This window comes from Salvelinus sp. IW2-2015, linkage group LG30 (genome assembly GCF_002910315.2).
Source record: "Salvelinus sp. IW2-2015 linkage group LG30, ASM291031v2, whole genome shotgun sequence".
Lineage (NCBI taxonomy): Eukaryota > Metazoa > Chordata > Actinopteri > Salmoniformes > Salmonidae > Salvelinus > Salvelinus sp. IW2-2015.
The window spans coordinates 13,778,589-13,802,694 of NC_036869.1; the positions used below are offsets into that span (position 1 = coordinate 13,778,589).

Sequence of the window (24,106 nt, forward strand, 5' to 3'; positions counted from 1 at the left end):
TCAATATATCCACATAATTTTCCTCCTCATGATGCCATCTATTTTGTGAAGTGCACCAGTCCCTCCTGCAGTAAAGCATCCCCACAACATGATGCTGCCACCCCCGTGCTTCACAGTAAGGATAGTGTTCTTCGGCTTGCAAGCCTCCCCTTTTTTCCTCCAAACATAAGGATGGTTATTGGCCAAACAGCTCTATTTTTGTTTCATCAGATCAGAGGACATTTCCCGAAACATTTGACCCAAGTGAAACAATATAAAACCAATGCTACCAAATACTAATTGAGTGTATGAAAATTCTGACCCACTGGTAACGTGATGAAAGAAATAAAGCTGAAATAAATCATTCTCTCTACTATTATTCGGACATTTCACATTCTTAAAATAAAGTGGTGATCCCAACTGACCTAAAACAGGGAATTATTACTAGGATTAAAAGTCAGGAATTGTGAAAAACTGAGTTTAACTGTATTCGGCTAAGGTGTACGTAAACGTCCGACWRCAACTGTATGTACACTTCCGACTAACTGTACACTACCGTTCAAAAGTTTGGGGTCACTTAGAAATGTCCTTGTTTTTGAAAAAGCAACATTTTTGTCCAGTAAAATAACATCAAATTGATCAGAAATACAGTGTAGACATTGTTKATGTTGTAAATGACTATTGTAGCTGGAAATGGCTGATTTTTTATGGAATATTTACATAGGCGTACAGAGGCCCATTWTCAGCAACCATCACTCCTGTGTTGCAATGGCACGCTGTATTAGCTAATCCAAGTTTATCATTTTAAAAGGCTAATTGATTATTAGAAAACCTTTATACAATAATGTTAGCACAGCTGAAAACTGTTGTTCTGTTTAAAGAAACAATAAAACTAGCCTTCTTTAGACTAGTTGAGTATCTGGAGCATCAGCATTTTTGGGTTCAATTACAGGCTCGAAATGGCCAGAAACAAATAACTTTCTTCTGAAACTCATCAGTCTATTCTTGTTCTGAGAAATGAAGGCTAATCCATATGAGAAATTGCCAAGAATCTGAAGATCTTGTTCAACGCTGTGTGCTACTTCCTTCACAGAACAGCTCAAATTGTCTCRAYCCAGAATAGAAAGAGGAGTGGGAGGCCCCGGTACACAACTGAGCAAAAGGACAAGTACATTAGAGTGTCTAGTTAGAGAAACAGACGCCTCACAAGTCCTCAACTGGCKYRTTKATTAAATAGTACCCACAAAACGCCAGCCTCAACYTCAACAGTGAAGAGGCGACTCCGGGATGCTGGCTTTCTAGGCTGCTGATTGCTGATAATGTTCGCCTATGTAGATATTCCATAAAAAATCTGCCATTTCCAGCTACAATAATAATTTACAACATTAACAATGTCTACACTCTATTTCTGATAAACTTGATGTTATTTTAAAAATTGACAAAAAAAATTGCTTTTCTGACATAAACAAGGACATTTCTAAGTGACCTCCAAACTTTTGAACGGTAGTGTACTTTAAGATTACAACAACAACAAAAAACATTACATTTTGCTCATCCCACAACTTTCATAGCATTAAAAGTCCCTATGGTTCTCTCAATACATGCATCTCAATTTAGAATGAGTGACAGCCTGCTCGTCCAATCACACAACCCTGATTGTACAGGCTCACCTCCAATACGGAGTAGTGCTGCGAGTCAGACCCTGCCTCTTCCTCTGTGAGGGAGGACAGGGAGCCCTCCTGGGTAATGGGGTTCCTCCGAGGATCCCTCCCCCCTCGCCGGACATCCAGCGCCGCACCCAGAACCTTCTCCATCTCCTCGGGGTCCAGGTTCTCCAGACTCACACTAAGGGGAGATTCAGTTCAGTTGAACTTTATTTATCCCCTCAGGAGCAAGTATGAAAGGCATTGTCAGTTAGAAATATAGAAATCCTCCACGAATACATACAGACATCACATTTCCCAATAAAATATCCTGAAACATTTGCAGAATCGAAGTAGAGAGAAGACGAGAAAGGGAAAGTCTGCAAAAGTAACCAACATAGAAGTGGAAGGGTCTCTCTCTTCTGGAAAGAAAGTCTCCGAACACTTATACACACTACCATTCACTAGTTCACAATAATTATAGTTGCAGATGAGAGGTTGTCTCCGTAACTCCTGATACGTGTCAAGGCAAGGAGGTATGTGTGTGTTGTGGTTGTAACACTGTCTGACTGGACCTGTCGTGGTGTTTTCTGTGTGTGAGGGGAGGGGGAGAGATGTTGTCCAACAATGGCTACTCTCTGGGCGGTGTGTGTGTGTGTGTGTCCATGCAAAAGAGGCAGAGTGCCCATACCAGTGTGAGTTGGAATGCATGCGCTCATACAGTGCATTCAGAAAGTATTCAGACCCATTCCCATTTTGTTACGTTACAGCCTTATTCTAAAATGGATTAAATACTAAATGTTCCTCGTCACAATACCCCATAATGACAAAGTGAAAACTGTTTAATATTTTTAGCAAATGTATTAAAAATATTAAACAGAAATATCTTATTTACATAAGTATTCAGACCCTTTGCTATGAGACTTGAAATTGAGCTCAAGTGCATCCTGTTTCCATTGATCATCCTTGAGATGTTCCTACAACTTGAACGGAGTCCACCTGTGGTATATTCAATTGATTGGACATGATTTGGAAAGGCACAAATCTGTATATATAACGGTCCACAGTTGACAGTGCATGTCAGAACAAAAACCAAGCAATGAGGTCAAAGGAATTGCCCGTAGAGCTCCGAGACAGGATTGTGTCGAGGCACAGATCTGGGGAAGAGTAACAAAAACTGTCTGCAGCATTGAAGGTGCCCAAGAACACAATGGCCTCCATCATTCTTAAATGGAAGAAGTTTGGAACCACCAACACTCTCCATAGAGCTGGCTGCCCGGCCAAACTGTGCAATCAGGGGAGAAGGGCCTTGGTCAGGGAGGTGACCAAAAACCCGATGGTCACTTTGACAGAGCTCCAGAGTTCTTCTGTGGAGATGGGAGAACCTTCCGGAAGAACAACCATCTCTGCAGCAAACCACCAATAGGGCCTTTATGGTAGAGTGGCCAGACGGAAGCTACTCTCAGTAAAAAGTACATGACAGCCCGCTTAGAGTTTGCTAAAAGGCATCCCAAGGACTCGCAGACCATGAGAAACAAGATTCTCTGGTCTGATGAAACCAAGATTGAACTCTTTGGCCTGAATGCCAAGTGTCACATCTGGAGGAAACCTGGCACCATCCCTAAGGTGAAGAATGGTCAGGATCGAGGGACAGATGAACAGAGAAAGTACAGGGAGGTCCTTGATGAAAACCTGCTCCAGAAAGCTCAGGACCTCAGACTGGGGCGAAGGTTCACCTTCCAACAGGACTACGACCCTAAGCACACAGCCAAGACAACGCAGAAGTAGCTTCGGGACAAGTCTCTGAATGTCCTTAAGTGGCCCAGCCAGAGCCCGGACTTGAACATGATCTAACATCTCTGGAGAGACCTGAAAATAGCTGTTTAACGACACTCTCCATCCAACCTGACAGAGCTTGGGAGGATCTGCAGAGAAAAATGAGAGAAACTCCCCAAATACAGGTGTGTCAAGCTTGTACCGTAATACCCAAGAAGACTAGAGGCTGTAATCACTGCCAAAGGTGGTTCAACAAAGTACTGAGTAAAGGGTTTGAATACTTATGTAAATGTTATATCAGTTTTTTATTTTAATACATTTGCAAAAAATTCAAAACAMMTTTTTTTTGCTTTGTCATTATGGGGTATTGTGTGTTGATTGATGAAGAAAAAAAACTATTTAATCCATTTTAGAATAAGGCTGTAACTTAAAATGTGGTAAAAGTCAAGGGGTATGAATTCCTTCCCTAAGGCACTGTATGTCTGTGAATCTGGACACACTGAACACTCCCAATTCTCTTCCCAAGACAGGGCCGTTGTGGGATAAACCAACCCTTACCAGTCATATCACCAAGCATTCACCAAGGCTTGTGCCAAATATGATTTACCTTGTACCTAACACCCACGGGAAATGTGTTATTGTCAGGTAAATCATGTGACCAGGTGAAAAGGAGGCGCTTTTAAGAGATGTGGAGACAGTCTCATCAACTAAAAAGGCATTCAAGGAAAATTCTACCCAATAACTATCTTTTAACATTTGATTGATTTCTGTATTTTGAAAGTTACCTAACTTGAAAACTTGATTGCTGACAAGCAAAACCTTTTTTGACTACGTCAACAATGGACTAATGAAATAAATGCCAAAAGATAGTTTATGGGTGGAGTTTTCCTTTAAAGCTTCCTATGAATTTTGTGAAAGAGAGAGTGAAAAAGAGAGTGAGTAGGGGGTTAACTACCAGTGAGCATTCCCTCCAGGATTTCGTGATTGCAAACAATTTAGCAAAATCAAGCAGTACAAAAAGAGGGCTTGCAATTTCAACCAATCACAGCACATTTACCGAATAGCATGATTCAACCAAGCCACACGTCAAAAGTTTTCCCTCGTCAGCGAATTTTTGCGCCAAATTGGACAAAATGCACAATGCCACGCACAATGTCAGAATTGCTGCAGCAAATCAAGCATTTTTGCCCGCAAATATCAGAAAAAAATCCCTGCTAAATTCTGGAGGGACTGCCTGAGATCCACATGAATACGGTTTTCAAATAAATCATAAACGGATGTTGATAGATTTGACTGTATATTTGGGTGTGAACATGTGATTTAACCTCTTGAAGATTGGGTACTCTCCCGGGTGGCGCAGTGGTCTAGGGCACTGCATCGCAGTGCTAGCTGCGCCACCAGAGTCTCTGGGTTCGCGCCCAGGCTGGGCTGGGTTCGCGCCCAGGCTCTGTCGCAGCCGGCCGCAACCGGGAGATCCGTGGGGCGACGCACAATTGGCATAGCGTCGTCCGGGTTAGGGAGGGTTTGGCCGGTAGGGAGGGTTTGGCCGGTAGGGATATCCTTGTCTCAGTATGTAAAATAAAAAAATAAAAAAAATAATCATAAAAATGTATGCACTCTACTGTAAGTCGCTCTGGATAAGAGCGTCTGCTCTTGGCCAGTAGGGATATCCTTGTCTCAGTATGTAAAAATGTAATAAAATGTATGCACTCTACTGTAAGTCGCTCTGGATAAGAGCGTCTGCTAAATGACTAAAATGTAAATGTAATAGGGGGCAGAATTTTTATGTTTGGAAAAATAACGTTCCCATTGTAAGCTGCCTATTTCTCAGGTCCAGATGCTAGAATATGCATATAATTGACAGAGTAGGATAGAAAACACTATAAAGTTTCCAAAACTGTCAAAATATTGTCTGTGAGTATAACATAACTGATTTTGCAGGCGAAAACCTGAGGAAATCCAACCCGGAAGTGACTTCTATTTTGAAAAATCACTGTTCCATTGCCTGCCTTTCATCCATTTAAAGGGATATCAACCAGATTCCTTTTTCCTGTGGCTTCCTCAGGGTGTGAACAGTCTTTAGACATAGTTTCAAGCTTTTATTTTGAAAAATTAGTGAGATTTATCAAAACGCGTCAGTGGATACACAGATGTCCCTCCATTAGTTGTTGCACGCGACACTCGTTGCTCGACATTTTCTTTCTCTCCAGTATTGAATAGTTTACAGTGGGGTGAAATATTATCGATTATTGATGTTAAAAACAACCTGAAGATTGATTATTAAAAACGTTTGACATGTTTCTACGACCTTTACGGATACTATATGAAYTTTTCGTCAAGTCTTGATGACTTGCCTAAGGCTGTGGAATACTGAACATAACGAGCCAAACAAATGGAGTTTTTTTTATATAAAAAAAATCTTTATCGAACAAAAATAACATTTGTGTAACTGGGAGTCTCGTGAGTGCAAACATCCGAAGATCATCAAAGGTAAGCGATTCATTTTATTGCTTTTCTGGCTTTTGTGACCAAGCTACATGACTGCTAGGTGTTCTTAATGTTTTGTCTAGTGATCGATAAACTCACAAACACTTGGATTGCTTTTGCTGTAAAGCATATTTTCAAAATCTGACACAACAGGTGGATTAACAACAAGCTAAGCTGTGTTTTGCTATATTGCACTTGTGACTTCATGATTATAAATATTTTTAGCAATATTTTGTATTTGGCGCTCTGCAATACAGCGGTTGTTTACAAAAATGATCCCGCTAAAGGGATCCGTGCGTCAAGAAGTTTTAAGAGTGGATAAGAGTGTCTATTAAAGCTATATTGTAGTTGTGTTGTGGGACTGGGTACTCTAAAAGAAAAAGTGTACACATTTCTATTGTTTCTGTATAATAGATAAAAAAATATATTGTATTGTAAATGGATAAAATATAAACATAAGGATTCCCGTATAGAATTGTATGTTTATTGCGCCCCTTACCTGCGGTTGTCGCTGGGTTCCGTCCCCTTCTGCTGCACCGTAACGATAGCCCCGGGTTCCCAACTGTGTCTCCTCCAGGGGTCCAGGTGGGTGAGGTGACGGGTGGCCGGAGAGCGCAGGGTAACCCCCCCGGCCCTGCCAACCCCCTTCAKCCCAGGGCCTGGGGAGCATGGCGGGGAGCGGTACGGGAAATAGGGGGGAGTGGTTGGTATGGTGGAGGAAGAGGGCAGGCAAGCTGGTGGGTGGGCGTACGGGGAAGGGGTGGTCGGCATCTGGATGAGGGGCTGAAGAAAGAGAGGGGCACAGTGAGAGCTTATACTGTTCACTAGGGATGGGCGATGTCAACCTTTGTCCTATCGTGATTATGTGGCCATAAAACATTGTGATATAATATTCTATCGCCCCCCCCAAAACAATATTTAAATGTTAGATTATTTTTTTTATATGCAGCAGTAATCGCTCCGCCATTTCATGGTTGCGAAAATTAAAATAGTTCGCCTAATTTCAGTTTGTGAGACAAAACAAGCAAGTATAGTGAATCATTGCACCATCTAAACTGCTGTGAAATATATTTTCCATAACCAAAAATATTGTATTTTCAGCTGTTTGAAGCTGGTGTACAAAACCGAAAGTAAAAGATGGAAAACTAAACTTAAGCATGAGAAGCATAGAAATAGCGCACATAGAACAGATCTACCACTTCTTAGACTTGCTTTCAATGAGAATGACAGATCTATTACTCAGATTTTTATGTGAATTTGGTCAGGTCACCCAGAAAGTTACATATCGCAGTTTTAACTCAGCTAAAGACAACAGTTGGGCTATAGCGCAAAATCAAATGCAACTGGACGAATCATGACGAAAATGTATGTTGTTGAAAGCCTGGGCAGAAGCTAAGTGCAGGCAAATCTTTTCTAATATTTKTTTCTGGTGGAGGAGCTTCAGCGTGGAGCAGGTTTGTGTGTTTGTCTGTCTGGCGCACTGTAATTGAGCAGTGACTGTCTGATGAGGAACGGGCTGTCTTACCATTATGACTAGGGATGCACAATATATCGGTGAACATATCGTAATCTGTCGATATTAGCTAAAAATGCCAACATCGGTATCGGCCCGATGTCTAGTTTAACGCCGATGTGCAAAATCGATGTTAAAGCCGACGTGCATACCTATATAACGCAGGTACATGACGTAATGACGCCATTTTGCGCTACACGTGCAAAAACAGCATTCCTAACCTAGCCCACAATGACTGCTGTGTGGATCGAGCAGTCAACAAGTCGAGCAGCCATTTGAAAGAGTAAGAACATTTCAGCGAGACAACTCAAAGYCGAAATCCATTAAAGCCAAGATAATGGAATTCATTGCCCTTGACAAATCAACCGTTCTCTGTCGTGGGTGATGTTGGCTTTCGCCGACTAGTTAAGCACCGGTACGTACACATGAAGTTACACAGTAACAGCGTCACTGCTATTAGCGTCACAACATACTATGGAATGCCGTTTGGGTCTTTGCATGTCAAAGATACACATCAAATAACACTATTTGACGTGTTAAATAAGCTTTTAATTTGCCACGTCAAATAACACAGTTCTATTATAGAATGGTGTGTGTTCTGAATTTGCAAACAAGTAAACACCAGCCACGAACGATGTGTTTACAGTACCGCATTGGTAATAAAGCATTATTTGTTTGACCACAACTTCTGGGGTAGCTAGCTTTAACTTGGTCCCTAGCTATCACCAATACAGCCAGCCTGAAAACAATGACCAGTAGAAACTGCAGTCACTTTCATTATTCTTAGCAATGATTTAGGAATCCTTGTGAGTAAGTATTAGCTAGGTAGCCACTTGTTGTTCGCTTAATGAAATTGAACTTCAGTTCATGAAAATAAATAGCTAGCCAGCTACTTAACCCTGTTGCCCAAAGCTAACATTATAAGCAGCCAGGTAGCTTCATCTGGCTAGTGAGGCTCGACCGGACCGGGTTATGTGTTGTYAAGCTAGCCACAATAAGGATTAGGCACAATAGTGGAATTTGTGGTTTGCCTTCAAAATAAAAGTACCTCTTGAAAGTGATGCAGAAGGTTAGAATTGGTGGAATCATGACATATTTAGACTAGATACATGTTAAACAAGATTGGAATGTGAAGCAATGTAATGYGGTATCAGTCTACTCGGTGACACCCACAAAATCTAACTGTGCAGAGTTTACGCAAATATTAGCGTTGTAGCTCTTATCGCGAGACTGTGAGTGTGTGAAATCACCTCCCCAGTCAGCCTATTGAGTGTATTGACATTCATATTGCACTGTACAGCTTTACCTAAGGATTGGGGATCAATGAAATGGGGTATCAGTCTACTCAATACCCAGAGTTATCAGACTCCAAAACATCCACGTAGTATTGTTTTTCCTCTGGAATAGTGTTCAATACACATAGGTTGACAAATGTGGCTCAACTTACAGTTGTTTCAGAGTCCCACAATAAGATCTACGACGCTAATGTTCTCTGGGTGTCACTGAGTAGATTGATACCTCATGTCCTTGATCCACAATCTATAGGTAAGGCTGTACAGTGAAATAAGTATGCCCCAATGCAATTCTAAAGTATAATACATCCAGTGTGATTTCAACAGATTTGTCAAATTAACTAATTGTCTTTTGTTGATTTTATAACATTCCAACCTCATTTAGCATGATCTATTCAATTATGGCATAATTCTACTATTTGTATCACTGTCAATGACACACCTTTATTTTGAAAGCTAACTGCAAAGTCCACTATTGTGGCTAATCCTTTTTGTGGCTAGCTTCACCTAGATGGGTCCGACCACCATTCATCAAATAAGAATTGTCTTATAAATTAGGGTTATTTTAGATGACWCCTAGCTATATAGTTAGCTAGCTAACTATAGCTACTGAAACAGATGTCGTTTTTGCGGAAGAACAGTGTTTGCATCCATGAGCTAGCTAGCTTTTTTTTTATGACCAGCACTGTAGGTGTGCGAGACAACTTTACCAGCATCATAGCATACATATCGATGAAATATAGTTATTATACATTGATTTCACCATGTAAAAAACCACGTTAAATTATTATTATATGATGCAGTCATATACAGGTCCTGATTAACAACAAGCTTATTTGACACAAAGACCCAAACGGCGTTCCATAGTATGAGAAATCCTGGTTGAGAATGAAACGACTGAACAAATGAACAACGAAACAGCACAGCAAGTGAAATAAATAGCTTTTGATTATGTTTTACTGGTCAGTGTGGTGTGTGTAACCTTTATTTAACTAGGCAAGTCAGTTAAGAACAAATTCTTATTTACAATGACAGCCTACCCCGGACGACGCTGGGCCAATTGTGCGCCACCCTATGGGACTCCRAATCACGGACAGATGTGATACAGCCTGGATTCGAACCAGGGACTGTAGTGACGCCTCTTGCACTGAGATGCCGTGCCTTAGACCGTTGCGTCCATGTGTGTGTGTTAACTATGTAACTGTACTAGAATGCTTAAAAAGTCCGCTAAAATTGTAAATATCTGTCTCAGGTTTTTTTGGGGCAAGGAAAATATTGGATATCAGTATCGGCGGATCACTAATTATGACATCATTGGCTGGATAAAATAGTCCACTGTCTTCAGAACTTGATAATTGCTTAATTTGCCTCATAAAACAGAAAAAAAATAGTATTGTTTGTTCTATCATAAAGCTGTGATTGAGAATAGCCTATGCCTTGGCTTAGGCTACAGACCAGGGGTGTCAAACTAATTCCACGGAGGGACGAGTGTCTGCAGGTTTTTGCTRTATCCTTTGAATTAAGACCTAGACAACCAGGTGAGGAGAGTTCCTTACCAATTAGTAACCTTTCATGTCTTTTTTGAACACACCGTGTAACCATTCACAGTGCAGGGTGGAAAAAGTATGTTAACCCTTGGTTTTAATAACTGGTTGACTCTACTTTGGCAGCAATAACCTCAACCAAATGTTTTCTGTAGTTGCGGATCAGACCAGCAATTTTGAACCATTCCTCTTTACAAAACTGTTTCAGTTCAGCAATATTCTTGGGATGTCTGGTGTGAACTGCTCTCGAGATCATGCCACAGCATCTCATATCGGGTTGAGGTCAGGACACTGACTGGGCCACTCCAGAAGGCGTATTTTCTTCTGTTGAAGCCATTCGGTTGCTGATTTACTTCTGTGTTTTGGGTTTTTGTCCTGTGGCATCACTCAACCCATCCTCCTGCAAAATGTCTTGATAAACTTGGGAATAATTTTTTCCGTCGATGAACGCAACCTGTCCAGGCCCTGAGGCAGCAAAGCAGCTCCAAACCCTGATACTCCCTTCAGCATACTTTACAGTTGGGATGAGGTTTTGATGTTGGTGTGCTGTGCCTTTTTCCCCCTTCCAAACAACTCAACTTTAGTTTAATCAGTCCACAGAATATTTTGCCAGTAGCGCTGTGGAACATCCAGATGCTCTTTGCGAACTTCAGATGAGCAGCAATGTTTTTTTTGGACAGCAGTGGCTTCTCCGTGGTGTCCTCTCATGAACACCATTCTTGTTTAGTGTTTTACGTATCGTAGACTCGTCAACAGAGATGTTAGCATGTTCCAGAGATTTCTGTAAGTCTTTAGCTGACACTCTAGGATTKTTCTTAATTAACCTCATTGWGCATTCTGCGCTGTGCTCTTGCAGTCATCTTTGCAGGATGGACACTCCTAGGGAGAACTTTCTCCATTTATAGCCAATTTGTCTTACCATGGACTGAGGAACATCAAGGCTTTTAGATATACTATTATAACCCTTTCCAGCTTTCCGCAAGTCATCAATTCTAAATCTTGAGTCTTCTGAGATCTCTTTTGTTTGAGTCATGGTTCACACCAGGCAATGTTTCTTGAGAATAGCAAACTCAAATTTTGTAAGTGTTTTTTTTAATATGGCAGGGCAGCTCTAACCAACATCTCCAACCTTGTCTCAATGATTGTACTCCAGGTCAGCCAACTCCTGACTCCAATTAGCTTTTGGAGAAGTCATTAGCCTAGGGGTTCGCCTACACTGTGAATGTTTAAATGATGTGTTCAATATAGACAAGAAAAATACAATAGTTTGTGTGTTATTAGTTTAAGCAGACTGTGTGTGTTGTTGTGACTTAGATGAAGATCAGATCCAATTTTATGACCAATTTATGCAGAAATCCAGATAATTCCAAAGGATTCACATACTTTTTCCACTGTATTCTTAATAAGCTTAAAAACTTGCACCATTAAATCCATTATATATATWTTTTTTAAAGAATATGGCACAACAACAAACCTGCCAAGAAAGGGCCGCCCACCAAAACTGACAGACCAGGCAAGGAGGGCATTAATCAGAGGCAACAAAGAGACCAAAGATAACCCTGAACCAGCTGCAAAGCTCCACAGCGGAGATTGAAGTATCTGTCCATAGGACCACTTTAAGCCGTTCACTCCACAGAGCTGGGCTTTACGGAAGAGTGGCCAGAAAAAAAAAGCAAACGTGTTTTGTGTTCGCCAAAAGACTCCCCAAAGGAACACACTATGTCTGGCGCAAACCCAACACCTCTCATCACCCTGAGAACACCATCCCCCACAGTGAAGCATTGTGGTGGCAGCATCATGATGTGGGGATGTTTTTCCCCATCGGCAGGGACTGGGAAACTGGTCAGAATTGAAGGAATGATGGATGCCGCTAAATACTGGGAAATTCTTTAGTCTTCATGAGATTTGAGACTGGGATGGAGGTTCACCTTCCAGCAGGACAATGACCCTAAGCATACTGCTAAAGCAATACTCGAGTGGTTTAAGGGGAAACATTTAAATGTCTTGGAATGGTCTAGTCAAAGCCCAGACCTCAATCCAATTGAGAATATGTGGTATGACGCTGGTATACTACAAAGATTGCTGTATACCAGCGGAACCSATCCAACTTGAAGGAGCTAGAGCAGTAATGCCTTGAAGAACAGGCAAAAATCCCAGTGGATTTTGCTTATAGAGACATACCCCAAGAGACTTGCAGCTGTAATTGCTGCAAAAATTGGCTCTACAAAGAATTGGCTTTGGGGGGGTGAATAGTTATGCACGCTCAAGTTTTCTGTTGTTTTGTTTTTACCTTATTTCTTGTTTGTTTCACAATAAATAATATTTTGCATCTTCAAAGTGGTAGGTATGTTGTGTAAATCAAATAATACAAACCTCCAAAAAAAGGAATACTTRCGCAAGCCACTGTAGGCCTACATTGAACACCACACATTGGCTGCTACTGTAGGCTGAATGATAGAACTGCTACTTCCATGTTAAAATGTTAAATGATGCATTTTCCCCTTAATTCTTTAAATATTTATTTTATATGGTAGGCCACATTATGATCAAATAGCCACAGTAGCCTACTTAGCCACTTAAAACAGTCAATTAAAGCGGGTACAGACTCGCACTAAATGCACACCGGAAGTTGCAGATTTTTGACAATGTTCAAGTTTTGCTCAGCAGACCTGAAAATTGCTCAGTGCCGAAAACAATTAGCGGGAACATTGCTGCTGAATACCTTATATTTCCAGTGTAAATGGGTGGATGTGGATGACTAACTTATGAATTCTGTGCAGGACAAGTTTGCATGTTATTGATGTATGCCTCGTAGTTTCTCCTTCCAACCACTGTCTGTCTACCCGATGAACTGGAGGAAAATACTACTTAAGATACGAGGGTTGGATCTCAAAATGCATTCAACACAATGAATCCAATATGATCTATTCACAACAATTATCCATCAAGTAAAGCATTAGATAAAACCATACAGAAAAATGTAAATCATTGATTTACATCTAAAATCAAATGTTTGGATAACTTGATATCAATGCTATAAAAGTGGGTTAAGTACAATAAATGAAAATGGGTCAATAACACACACAAAACACACTCACGTACACATACCAGGGTTTCCGGACATTTAACAGGCAACATTTTAAATTTACCAGACATGAGAAATCACATTTCGATTATGGTAATTCATATTAAGTCGGGGATGCAAAAATGTGTGGTCCTTCAAACCGAATTCTGATGTGGACTTAGAAGATACAACTCTCCACATTTACTTTTACTCAGCCAACAAGACAAGTAACGAACAGCAAAATCACTAGCCTGTCAATCTATTATCCCCCATAGAAGAAAAGTTGACCTATTTTATTGGTCAGCTTGTCGAGAAAGCAATAACCGATTCCAAAACAGATTCTGGGATAGTTGTGGGAAGATTGAATTTGGGATCTTACAACCAGTAAGATCTGGTTGTAAGATCTTAATCCTAAGCTACATTAAAAAAAATCATTAAAAAGTAATGAGTCTGATGCAACAATTTCTTCACATTATTAGCGCAGCAATGTGCACAAGTCAGTAAGCTACACGGAAATGTTCGTTCCATAATGCAATTAGCTGGAAAACACCATTGTCAAAAGGGCATGGTTTCGTCTGACAAACTCAGCAAAAGAAATAACGTCCTCTCACTGTCAACTGCATTTATTTTCAGCAAACTTAACATGTGTAAATATGTGTATGAACATAACAAGATTCAACAACTGAGACATAAACTGAACAAGTTCCACAGACATGTGACTAACAGAAATGAAAATGTGTGCCTGAACAAAGGGTCAAAATCAAAAGTCAGTCAGTATCTGGTGTGGCCACCAGCTGCATTAAGTACTGCAGTGCATCTCCTCCTCATGGACTGCACCAGATTTGCCYGTTCTTGCTGTGAGATGTTACCTCACTCTTCCACCAAGGCACCTGCAAGTTCCCAGACATTTCTGGGGGAGAATGGCCCTAGCCCTCACCCTCCGATCCAACAGGTCCCAGACGTGCTCAATGGGATTGAGATCCGGGTTCTTCGCTGGCCATGGCAGAATACTGACATTTCTGTCTTGCAGGAAATCACGCACAGAACGAGCAGTATGGCTGGTGGCATTGTCATGCTGGAGGGTCATGTCAGGATGAGCCTGCAGGAAGGGTACCACATGAGGGAGGAGGATGTCTTCTCTGTAACGCACAGCGTTGAGAGTGCCTGCAATGACAACAAGCTCAGTCCGATGATGCTGTGACACAGCGCCCCAGACCATGACGGACCTTCCACCTCCAAATCGATCCTGCTCCAGAGTACAGGCCTCGGTGTAATGCTCATTCCTTCGATGATAAACGCGAATCCGACCATCACCCCTGGTGAGACAAAACCGCGACTCGTCAGTGAAGAGCACTTTTTTCCAGTTCTGTCTGGTCCAGCGACGGTGGGTTTGTGCCCATAGACGACGTTGCTGGTGATGTCTGGTGAGGACCTGCCTTACAACAAGCCTACAAAGGCCTCAGTCCAGCCTCTCTCAGCCTATTGCGGACAGTCTGAGCTAGAGGTCGACGGATTATGATTTTTCAACGCCGATACCGATTATTGGAGAACCCAAAAAAGCCGATACCGATAAAATCGGCCGATATATATTTGTAATAATGACAATTACAACAATACTGAATGAAAACTTATTTTAACTTAATACATCAATAAAATCTATTAAGTCTCAAATAAATAATGAAACATGTTCAATTTGGTTTAAATAATGCAAAAACAGTGTTAGAGAAGAAAGTAAAAGTGCAATATGTGCCATGTAAAAAAGCTCATGTTTAAGTTCCTTGCTCAGAACATATGAAAGCTGGTGGTTCCTTTTAACATGAGTCTTCAATATTCCCAGGTAAGAAGTTTTAGGTTGTAGTTATTATAGGACTATTTCTCTCTATACCATTTGTATTTCATATACCTTTGACTATTATTATTATTATTATTAGTATTGCCAGCTTAATCTCGGGAGTTGCTGGCAAATGCAGGAAAGTGCTGTTTGAATGAATGCTTACGAGCCTGCTGCTGCCTACCACCGCTCAAGTCAGACTGCGCTATCAAATCATACACTTAATTATAATATAATAACAAACAGAAATACGAGCCTTGGGTCATTAATATGGTCAAATCCGGAAACTATCATTTCGAAAACAAAACGTTTATTCTTTCAGTGAAATACGGAACCATTCCATATTTTATCTAACGGGTGGCATCCAAAAGTCTAAATATTGCTGTTACATTGCACAACCTTCAATGTTATGACATAATTATGCACAAATCTGGCAAATTAATTACGTTCTTTGTTAGGAAGAAATGGTCTTCACACAGTTCGCAACGAGCCAGGCGGCCCAAACTGCTGCATATACCCTGACTCTGCTTGCACAGAACGCAAGAGACGTGACACAATTTCCCTAGTTAAAATAAATTCATGTTAGCAGCAATATTAACTAAATATGCAGGTTTAAAAATATATACTTGTGTATTGAGTTTAAGAAAGGCATTGATGTTTATGGTTAGGTACACATTGGTGCAACGACGGTGCTTTTTTCGCGAATGTGCTTGTTAAATCACCCGTTTGGCGAAGTAGGCTATGATTCAATGTTAAATTAACAGGCACCGCATCGATTATATGCAACGCAGGACAAGCTAGATAAATTAGTAATATCATCAACTATGTGTAGTTAATTAGTGATTATGTTAAGATTGATTGTTTTTTTATAAGATARGTTTAATGCTAGCTAGCACCCTACCTTGCCTCCTTGCTGCACTCGCATAACAGGTAGTCAGCCTGCCACGCAGTCTCCTCGTGGAGTGCAATGTAATCGGCCATAATCGGTGTCCAAAAATGCCGATTACCGATTGTTATGAAAACTTGAAATCAGCCCTAATTAAAATCGGCGTTGGCCGATTAAGTCGGTCAACCTCTAGTCTGAGTATTGAAGGAGGGAATGTGCATTCCTGGTGTAACTCGGGCAGTTGTTGTCGCCATCCTGTACCTGTCCCACAGGTGTGATGTTCGGATGTACCAATCCTGTGCAGGTGTTGTTACACTTGGTCTGCCACTGCGAGTACGATAAGCTGTCCGTCCTGTCTCCCTGTAGCGCTGTCTTAGGTACTCACAGTACGGACACGTCTCAGTCCTCCTTGCAGCATGCCTAAGGCACGTTCACGCAGATGAGCAGGGACCCTGGGCATCTTTCTTTTGGTGTTTTTCAGAGTCAATAGAAAGGCCTCTTTAGTGTCCTAGGTTTTCATAACTGACCTTAATTGCCTACCGTCTGTAAGCTGTTAYTGTCTTAGCGACCATTCCACAGGTGCATGTTCATTAATTGTTTATGGTTCATTGAACAATGGGAAACAGTGTTTAAACCCTTTACAATGAAGATCTGTGAAGTTATTAGAATTTTTACCAATTATCTTTGAAAGACAGGGTCCTGAAAAAGGGACGTTTCTTTTTTTACTGAGTTTATATGAAAATATCCGTTTGAAATTTAGAAAGAGATCTAATAGGCTACTTTGAAGCAAGGTAAGACATGSCTCATAATATGTATTAAAATGTTCAGGTTTCAAACAATMAACTATATTTTTTCAAAATGCATAGCCTACTGCCTCCAGCTCATTGCAAATTGGTGTGTGACGCACTGATGAAGCCTCCCTTCCTTCCGCTCGAAGGCTCTGTATGCTTAATGCGTGTGATAAGATTTTTTTCTTTATTTAACTAGGCAAGTCAGTTAAGAACAATTCCTATTTACGATGACGGCCTACACCGGCCAAACCCGGACGACGCTAGGCCAATTGTGCGCCGCCGGGCCAATTGTGCGCCGCCCTATGGGACTACCAATCACGGCCGGTTGTGCTACCCTGGTTTGTATCCAGGCTGCGTCTGTAGTGATGCCTCTAGCACTGAGATGCAGTGCCCTAGACCGCTGCGCCACTCGGGAGCATAACAAATATACTGTATCCTACACAGGCACCAATTTAATTCCACAAAATTATGCAAATTAACCTATAGACCGATAAGCATGACCATTCAAGTGTATTTACATCAATGAACAGTCTAAAAAGCATTACTTAGCAATGAGATTTTTTTTTTACAGGCCAAAATCCAGCTAAAGGAAACGCTCACATACGCAAACACACACTTCACCGGAGGCAAAGCATCTACAACTACAGTTGGGGAGATTAAAAAGTAACTTATTGCAAATTTGCTATAGCAACTGTACATCTTTAAATGTGACAGAACTCTCTCATAGGGTGATGCCAAGCTCCAAGTTCATTAGCAATTATCTAACAATAAATTATGTAGTGAAATATGCCCCAGACAGTGCAGTTACATCCACTTTAAGCAAATGTTTACCTGTACTGCAATACAGGTTCACTTTTGAATGCTCCCAACTATGTTTACTCGTCTTTGGGAGGGAGTTTGTTTGTGTACTGCGGTGTCTGTGTACAGTGTATTCGGAAATTATTTAAACCCCTTCCCTTTTTCAACCTTTTGTTACGTTACAGCCTTATTCTAAAAAGGATTTCGTTTTTTTTTTACTCAATCTACACACAATACCCCATAATGCCAAAGCGAAAACAGGTTTAGATATGTTAGATATGCAAATACTTAAAAAATAAAAACAGAAATACCTTATTTACATAAATAACCCTTTGCTATGAGATTCAAAATTGAGCTCAGGTGCATCCTGTTTCCATTGATCATCCTTGAGATGTTTCTACAACTTGATTGGACATGCCTTGGAAAGGCACACACCTGTCTATATATAGGTCCCACAGTTGACAGTGCATGTCAGCGCAAAAACCAAGCCAAGAGGTCGAAGGAATTGTCCGTAGAACTCCGAGACAGGATTGTGTAGAGGCATAGATAGTTTTGGGTAAGGGTACCAAAAAATGTATCCAGCATTGAAGGTCCTCAAGAACATAGTGGCCTCCATCATTCTTAAATGGAAGAAGTTTGGAATCATCAAGACTTCCTAAAGCTGGCCATCTGGCCAAACTGAGCAGTCGGGGGAGAAGTGCCCTGGTCCGGGAGGTGACCAACAACCCGATGGTCACTTTGACAGAGCTCCAGAGTTCCTCTGTGGAGATGGGAGAATCTTCCAGAAGGACAACCATCTCTGCAGCACTCCACCAATCGGGCCTTTATGGTAGAGTGGCCATACGGAAGCRACTCCTCAGTAAAAGGCACATGACAGCCCGCTTAGAGTTTGCTAAAAGGCACCTCAAGGACTCGCAGACCATGAGAAGCAAGATTCTCTGGTCTGATGAAACCAAGATTGAACTCTTTGGCCTGAATGCCAAGTGTCACATCTGGAGGAAACCTGGCACCATCCCTACGGTGAAGCATGGTGTTGGCAGCATCATGCTGTGGGAATAGGGAGTGGGAGACTAGTCAGGATTGAGGGAAGGATGAACGGAGCAAAGTACAGAGAGATCCTTGATGAAAACCTGCTCCAGAGCGCTCAGGACCTCAGACTGGGGCTAAGGTTCACCTTCCAACAGGACAACGACCCTAAGCACACAGCCAAGACAATGAGGAGTGACTTTGGGACAAGTCTCATTTCTAAAAACCTGTTTTTCCTTTGTCATTATGGGGTATTGTATGTAGATTYATGAGGGGGGAAAAAACTATTTAATCAATTTTAGAATAAGGCTGTAACCTAACAAAATGTAGAAAAAGTCAAGGGTCTGATTACTTTCCGAATGCACTGTATGTGTTTGTATGAGTGTGATAACAGCTTTGAGTGTATCCACATGTCATATCAGCAGAACATCGATGTAAGCACAGGGTTATACCATGCAATCACACAGTGGGCAAACACTTCGGAGATAAATTTGATTAGCTTTGGATGCCACCACACCCAATAGCACACAGAACAACACTTTCACAACCTTCTGACAACACTCAACATTTGTACAACCCTTTCACAACACTCTCGGCATGTCTATGAAAACAAATATAACTTCCCCTAACCCATTCTTTTTAAAACACAAAGGCTATCATAACCCTAAACAAACATACTTAAAAACAGTTTGAAAGCCTAGTATTGAACACATCAAAAAGGTATGATAACACAAAAAACCAATAGCAAGTTAAATAGATTCCACAACTTTAACACTAGTAATCAATCAAATGTATTTATAAAGCCCTTTTTACATCAGCCGATGTCACAAAGTGCTACACAGAAACCCAGCCTAAAACCCCAAACAGCAAGCAATGCAGATGTAGAAGCACAACATTGATACAATGACACTAACTAAACACAGTCACAACATTTTTATAACATTATCCATTATACTGTCATAACATAACACCCTCAGTGATCATGCTCTTGTGTTGTAATGGAGTTACAAATGAATAGCATGATCACTATTCACATCACTCTTTTCATCACTTTCGCAACACTTACAAAATGCAATATCAATATTAGATTTACCAGCATTGTTGTCCTCAAATACAGGTTATACTTAATCACTTTCTTTATGTCAACCTCTGCTCACTCCTGCAGGTGTTTTTCCTATCCTCTCCCACCTCATTCCTTTCTCTTCCTCTCCTTATTCCTCCCTCATTAATTACAGCTTGAATAATCAGGTTGGGGAATGCTGTGTTTTGACAAGCAGCTTGTTGCAGGACATTTTGGTTTGCCTTGGGATGGATGGATATATATATATATATATATATATATATATATATATATATGTGTGTCAGCACAGATAGCATATAAAAAGCTGGGTTATGCTCAGATGCATGAGAAAGGAAATAGTTAGACACACACTTAGGATGCAACACAAATCTATAAAACACAATGGAGCTTCTCCAATGCCAATTTCAGCTGAGCTTCTTAATAGAAGAACATCATTAATGCATGACAGCTGTTTGAAATGGCTTGTTTTCACCAAATACACAGACCCTACTCCAAATGAGTCGCGAGTATAAACCTGTATACAAAAGGGATTAACTGGTTGCAGTTAAAACATTTCCGCTTCCAACTACCAGTAGGCCTTCAACAAGAAAATAACTTGATACTGGCAGTATGAACAATATAAGCATAAGGGTTCTTTTGTACTAGTAGGCCTTTATCCCCCCATCCTTACTTTCTATTCTGTCTAGGTTCTATATCTCCGTCTTAGTTCTTTCTCTAACAATTCCCATCTTATCCAACTGTCATATTCCTACTCTCTCCCGCCCTATCCTTGTTCAGGCCCATAGAGCAAACATGGAAAAACAATGGGGAGTGTGATGGGTCAGCAAATGTGTCAGCAACTCTGAGTGAATGAACGTGTGTGTGTGTGTGTGTGTGTGTGTCCGCGCACATTTGTGTGTGACAGAGTGAAAAGTCTGCAAGCATACTGGACATGTCTAGCAGTATGTCAATATTTATCTGAAAGTGCATTCACACATGAGGCAACAGCCCGTGAGAGTGAAAGAAAGAGATGAAGGTGTGTACAGTAATACTGTATGTCCATTCAGACTGCAGGTGCATGACACAGTGACAGGACACAAAGCACCGAATAGTGTTTGGCAAACAAGTTTGAACAGTCTCTATGGGCAACCAAAGCATCAAAACACAAGTAAATATAATTGGTAAAACTCAAGTTTGAAAGACCTGTTCTAAAGTCCCTCTATTCAATAAAATGATACCTATTCAATATATTGAGTAAATATTTTATTTTCCTTATTCCTCATTAGTCCCTACTTACCTGGTATTCTCTTCAAAATMACATGCTAAAATGATAATTACATATTACTTCCTGCGTTGACAAATTAGCTTCTGGTTTCTTAAAACAAGCACCAGTGTCTTCTATTTGTTGCCCATTGAGTTAAATTCTATGATGCAAATAATTGAAAAGTTCCCACTATTACCACAATATTTCTTAGTTTGAGTACTTTAGAACTCTACCAGTGTATCCTCTTACGCACTAGCCACCTACTACTACTAGCCTTGGTGCAGACCCTCAGACTTCAGCTCTATAAAATAAAGGAATAATCTCACTGACATGGTTGCATCTGATTTCTTTAATTGACATAGCTGCATCCTGACATCCACATGTTGCAGTGGTCAATGCTGCCGACTACACTTTCATCACATGCTGCAGTTTTCGCCCCTATAGACAGACTGTAGACACCAACAGAAAGACTCAAAATGGGTAGAATTTAAAAACTTTAGGCAAGACATAACTGCACCTCTTACCTTCCCTCCATCCATCCTTCTAGTCTTTATCCTCCCTCTGTCCCCCTATGTCATCACTCAACCCCCCAACTGATGTCAGTCACTCATTCCCCACCATAAACCCCCACTTACCTCCCTCCCCCTCTCTATCTTTAGTCTCCTGCTCTTTCTTCCTATTCATGGGGGTGAGGTGAATTAAGTCACCGGTGCTTCTTTTGAGAGTTTGCCTGGGGGCCATTTAGTACAGTGGTAACTTTATGTAGCCTGGTCTCAGATCTGTTTGTACTGTATAGCATGACAATGACCATAGGGGTCGTCAAGACAGAACAAAACATATGTGCGATTAGCCAGGCTGCAATTTATGTTCTAAGGAAAYGATAGAATGTGGGAACATTTTGAAGCAGGGGTCAAATTATACATTGACTCTTGAGAGTGTGAACAGTGGACTTGAACACCATTGATATTCTTATGCCTAGGGGGTTGCTAACGTTAATATTTCAACATTTATGGTGCTGCACAAATTTATATTGGGAGTGCCAATAAAGGCACTGGCCTATTTCCATCCCTGTGTTTTTCTGGAAATAAAACAAAGATGGTTGAAGGTAGGACAATACATGAGCCATTTTTACATCCAAAGTGACAAAATGCTACCACACAACATTGCTCTTATTCACCTCATCTCTTTCCCTTTCCCACCATTGTCTTMCTTTCCTCCATAACTCCACTCCACCTCTCCACCTCTCACAGACAGACCTGTATCAGAAGTTCTAAGTAAGTACATTCAAAAGCTATGCTTCACTTGCATAATCTTGTTTACTTTCTCGACAACTTCATTCTCTGACCTCTTTCATCCCGACAGCTCGGTTTTGGTCAGTAGCACACTTCAAGCGTGAAATCCGCCAGGCAGTACAATGAGGATGGTTTAGCCTCAGGTAACAAGTGCTTTAGGGGATGTACCGTAATACACAAAGACATGGGCCCTTCACAAAACAGCTAAAGAGTTTCAGGATTGATGTGTTACTCATTTTCTCTCGCTCTCAGGGGGATACACATTCTTAGCTGAACATTGAGCATGACTATCTACAGATTCTACTCAATTGGGACTCCTGGGGGAGAGATGGCCAAAGGGTCTTGAATTCACCTTACCTCCCTAGGACTCCAAGCATTCATTAGCTAATCTCTTTAGGATGGAAATGGGGACACTCAGACACACACACGTTGAGGAAAGGGCTTCTGCTACAGTTGCTGCCTGGTTGTTGCCTATAGGCCTACACAACTAAGGTAAAGTCTGATTGACTAAATACGCACATTGTTAGAATCCCTTATGTTTGCCCCCCACAATTCTGAACCTGCAAAAGGAAGGTACTTTGTAGTTAAAGCCCTCTGTATYAATGGGGTATGAGTCTAAGAGCTGAGTTGAGTTATCGCTGTAAAACTATAGCAGTCTAGCATTCTCTTTAGAATAATGAAATACATGCTAAAGCATACTTTTGTATGCATAGTTTTGTATGAGAAAAGTGTTCTGAACAGGTGGCCATCCTAATAACTTCCTGTACTTTCTGTCTCCAGCTACTAGGTTTAATTGTCCCCCTACGATGAAATCGGGGAGTACTGTGGATCTGTCTCGGTCTGTACGTGATATCTCTGACAGCACCGGCAAAATGTTACGAAACTGGGGTGAATGATGTGTCTTGTCATTGAGATCTGGCATTTACAAAATTACACTGGAGACGGGAGAGGGGCGCTGCATCATTCGTAGGGGACGACATATTTACTGTTGCCTTGTGTATCGTTTTAGTTTAGAAGAACAATCCAGGAGAAACAAGACTTTCAAAACTAAGTATTGGTTTAGATATACATTTCACTTAGTGTAAGCCACCCGCACTGTTCGATTTGCTCTGAACCGTCAAGACATTGCCATTTTATTTAACTCTAAATTGAGAGGTAAGCAAGTCGTAGCATATTGCAAGCAAGGTAGTAATTAGGCTACAGTATAATTGTATGTAGGCTAATTTAGCCTAAATAGTGTAGTCATCAAAATCCGTCTAACTGAAAACATTGGTTATATCGATGCAAATTAAGACGAATTCACGTTTATGGAAGATGCTCGTACCTGACTCCATGAAACATTCACTCACTAAAATACAAATGGACTACTGTTTTGTTTCAAAGTTTGTACAATAATTTGGTGGTGTATAAACTCTTTGTTCCTAGTTATATTTTGAATGAGAAGTTCTGTCGGCGGTTTTTACCTTTCTTCTTTGATTTAAATCAATCAGTTTCTTTCTGCGCGAGATCCCAATAAATAGTTCCAGAGAAAAGAACCTGATCCAAAAGGAAACAAGCTTCAAGACACCACCTAGACTGCTTCGTAAGAATATTGCCAAACGATTTCCAGGTCGAATGTTTACAAGTCTTCGGTCATTTGTTTGTTGGCCCGCCTCAGCAGTGTCGCCAAAGAACTTCTTGTCGTGTTGCCCCTTGGTCTTCTTGCGAGAATCGTCACTCCCCCATCGCCTCCTTCTGTGGACTGCGTGCGTGCAGCTCAAGCACTATGGACCGAAACGCGCGCGTACTCCTTTTAATTAACGGGTTTATTACAAATCATGATTTATCAAGAAATATAAATAACATTTTGGTAATTTTGTT

At 41.0% G+C, this 24,106-nt stretch overlaps 1 protein-coding gene across 1 annotated transcript in view; it reads right to left on the bottom strand.

The window, feature by feature from the left end:
- arhgef2a (Rho guanine nucleotide exchange factor (GEF) 2a) overlaps nt 1–23,972 on the bottom strand; it is a 71,055-nt gene extending 47,083 nt beyond the window's left edge. Inside the window, exons 1-3 of the mRNA XM_023974894.2 lie at nt 23,710–23,972; nt 6,385–6,668; nt 1,650–1,824 (exon numbers count right to left, since the gene is read on the bottom strand). Of these exons, the coding sequence (XP_023830662.1) occupies nt 1,650–1,824; nt 6,385–6,656 (447 nt within the window). The 5' untranslated portion in view covers nt 6,657–6,668; nt 23,710–23,972. The remainder of the gene's footprint in view (nt 1–1,649; nt 1,825–6,384; nt 6,669–23,709) is intronic.
- Nucleotides 23,973–24,106: the final 134 nt, after the last annotated feature.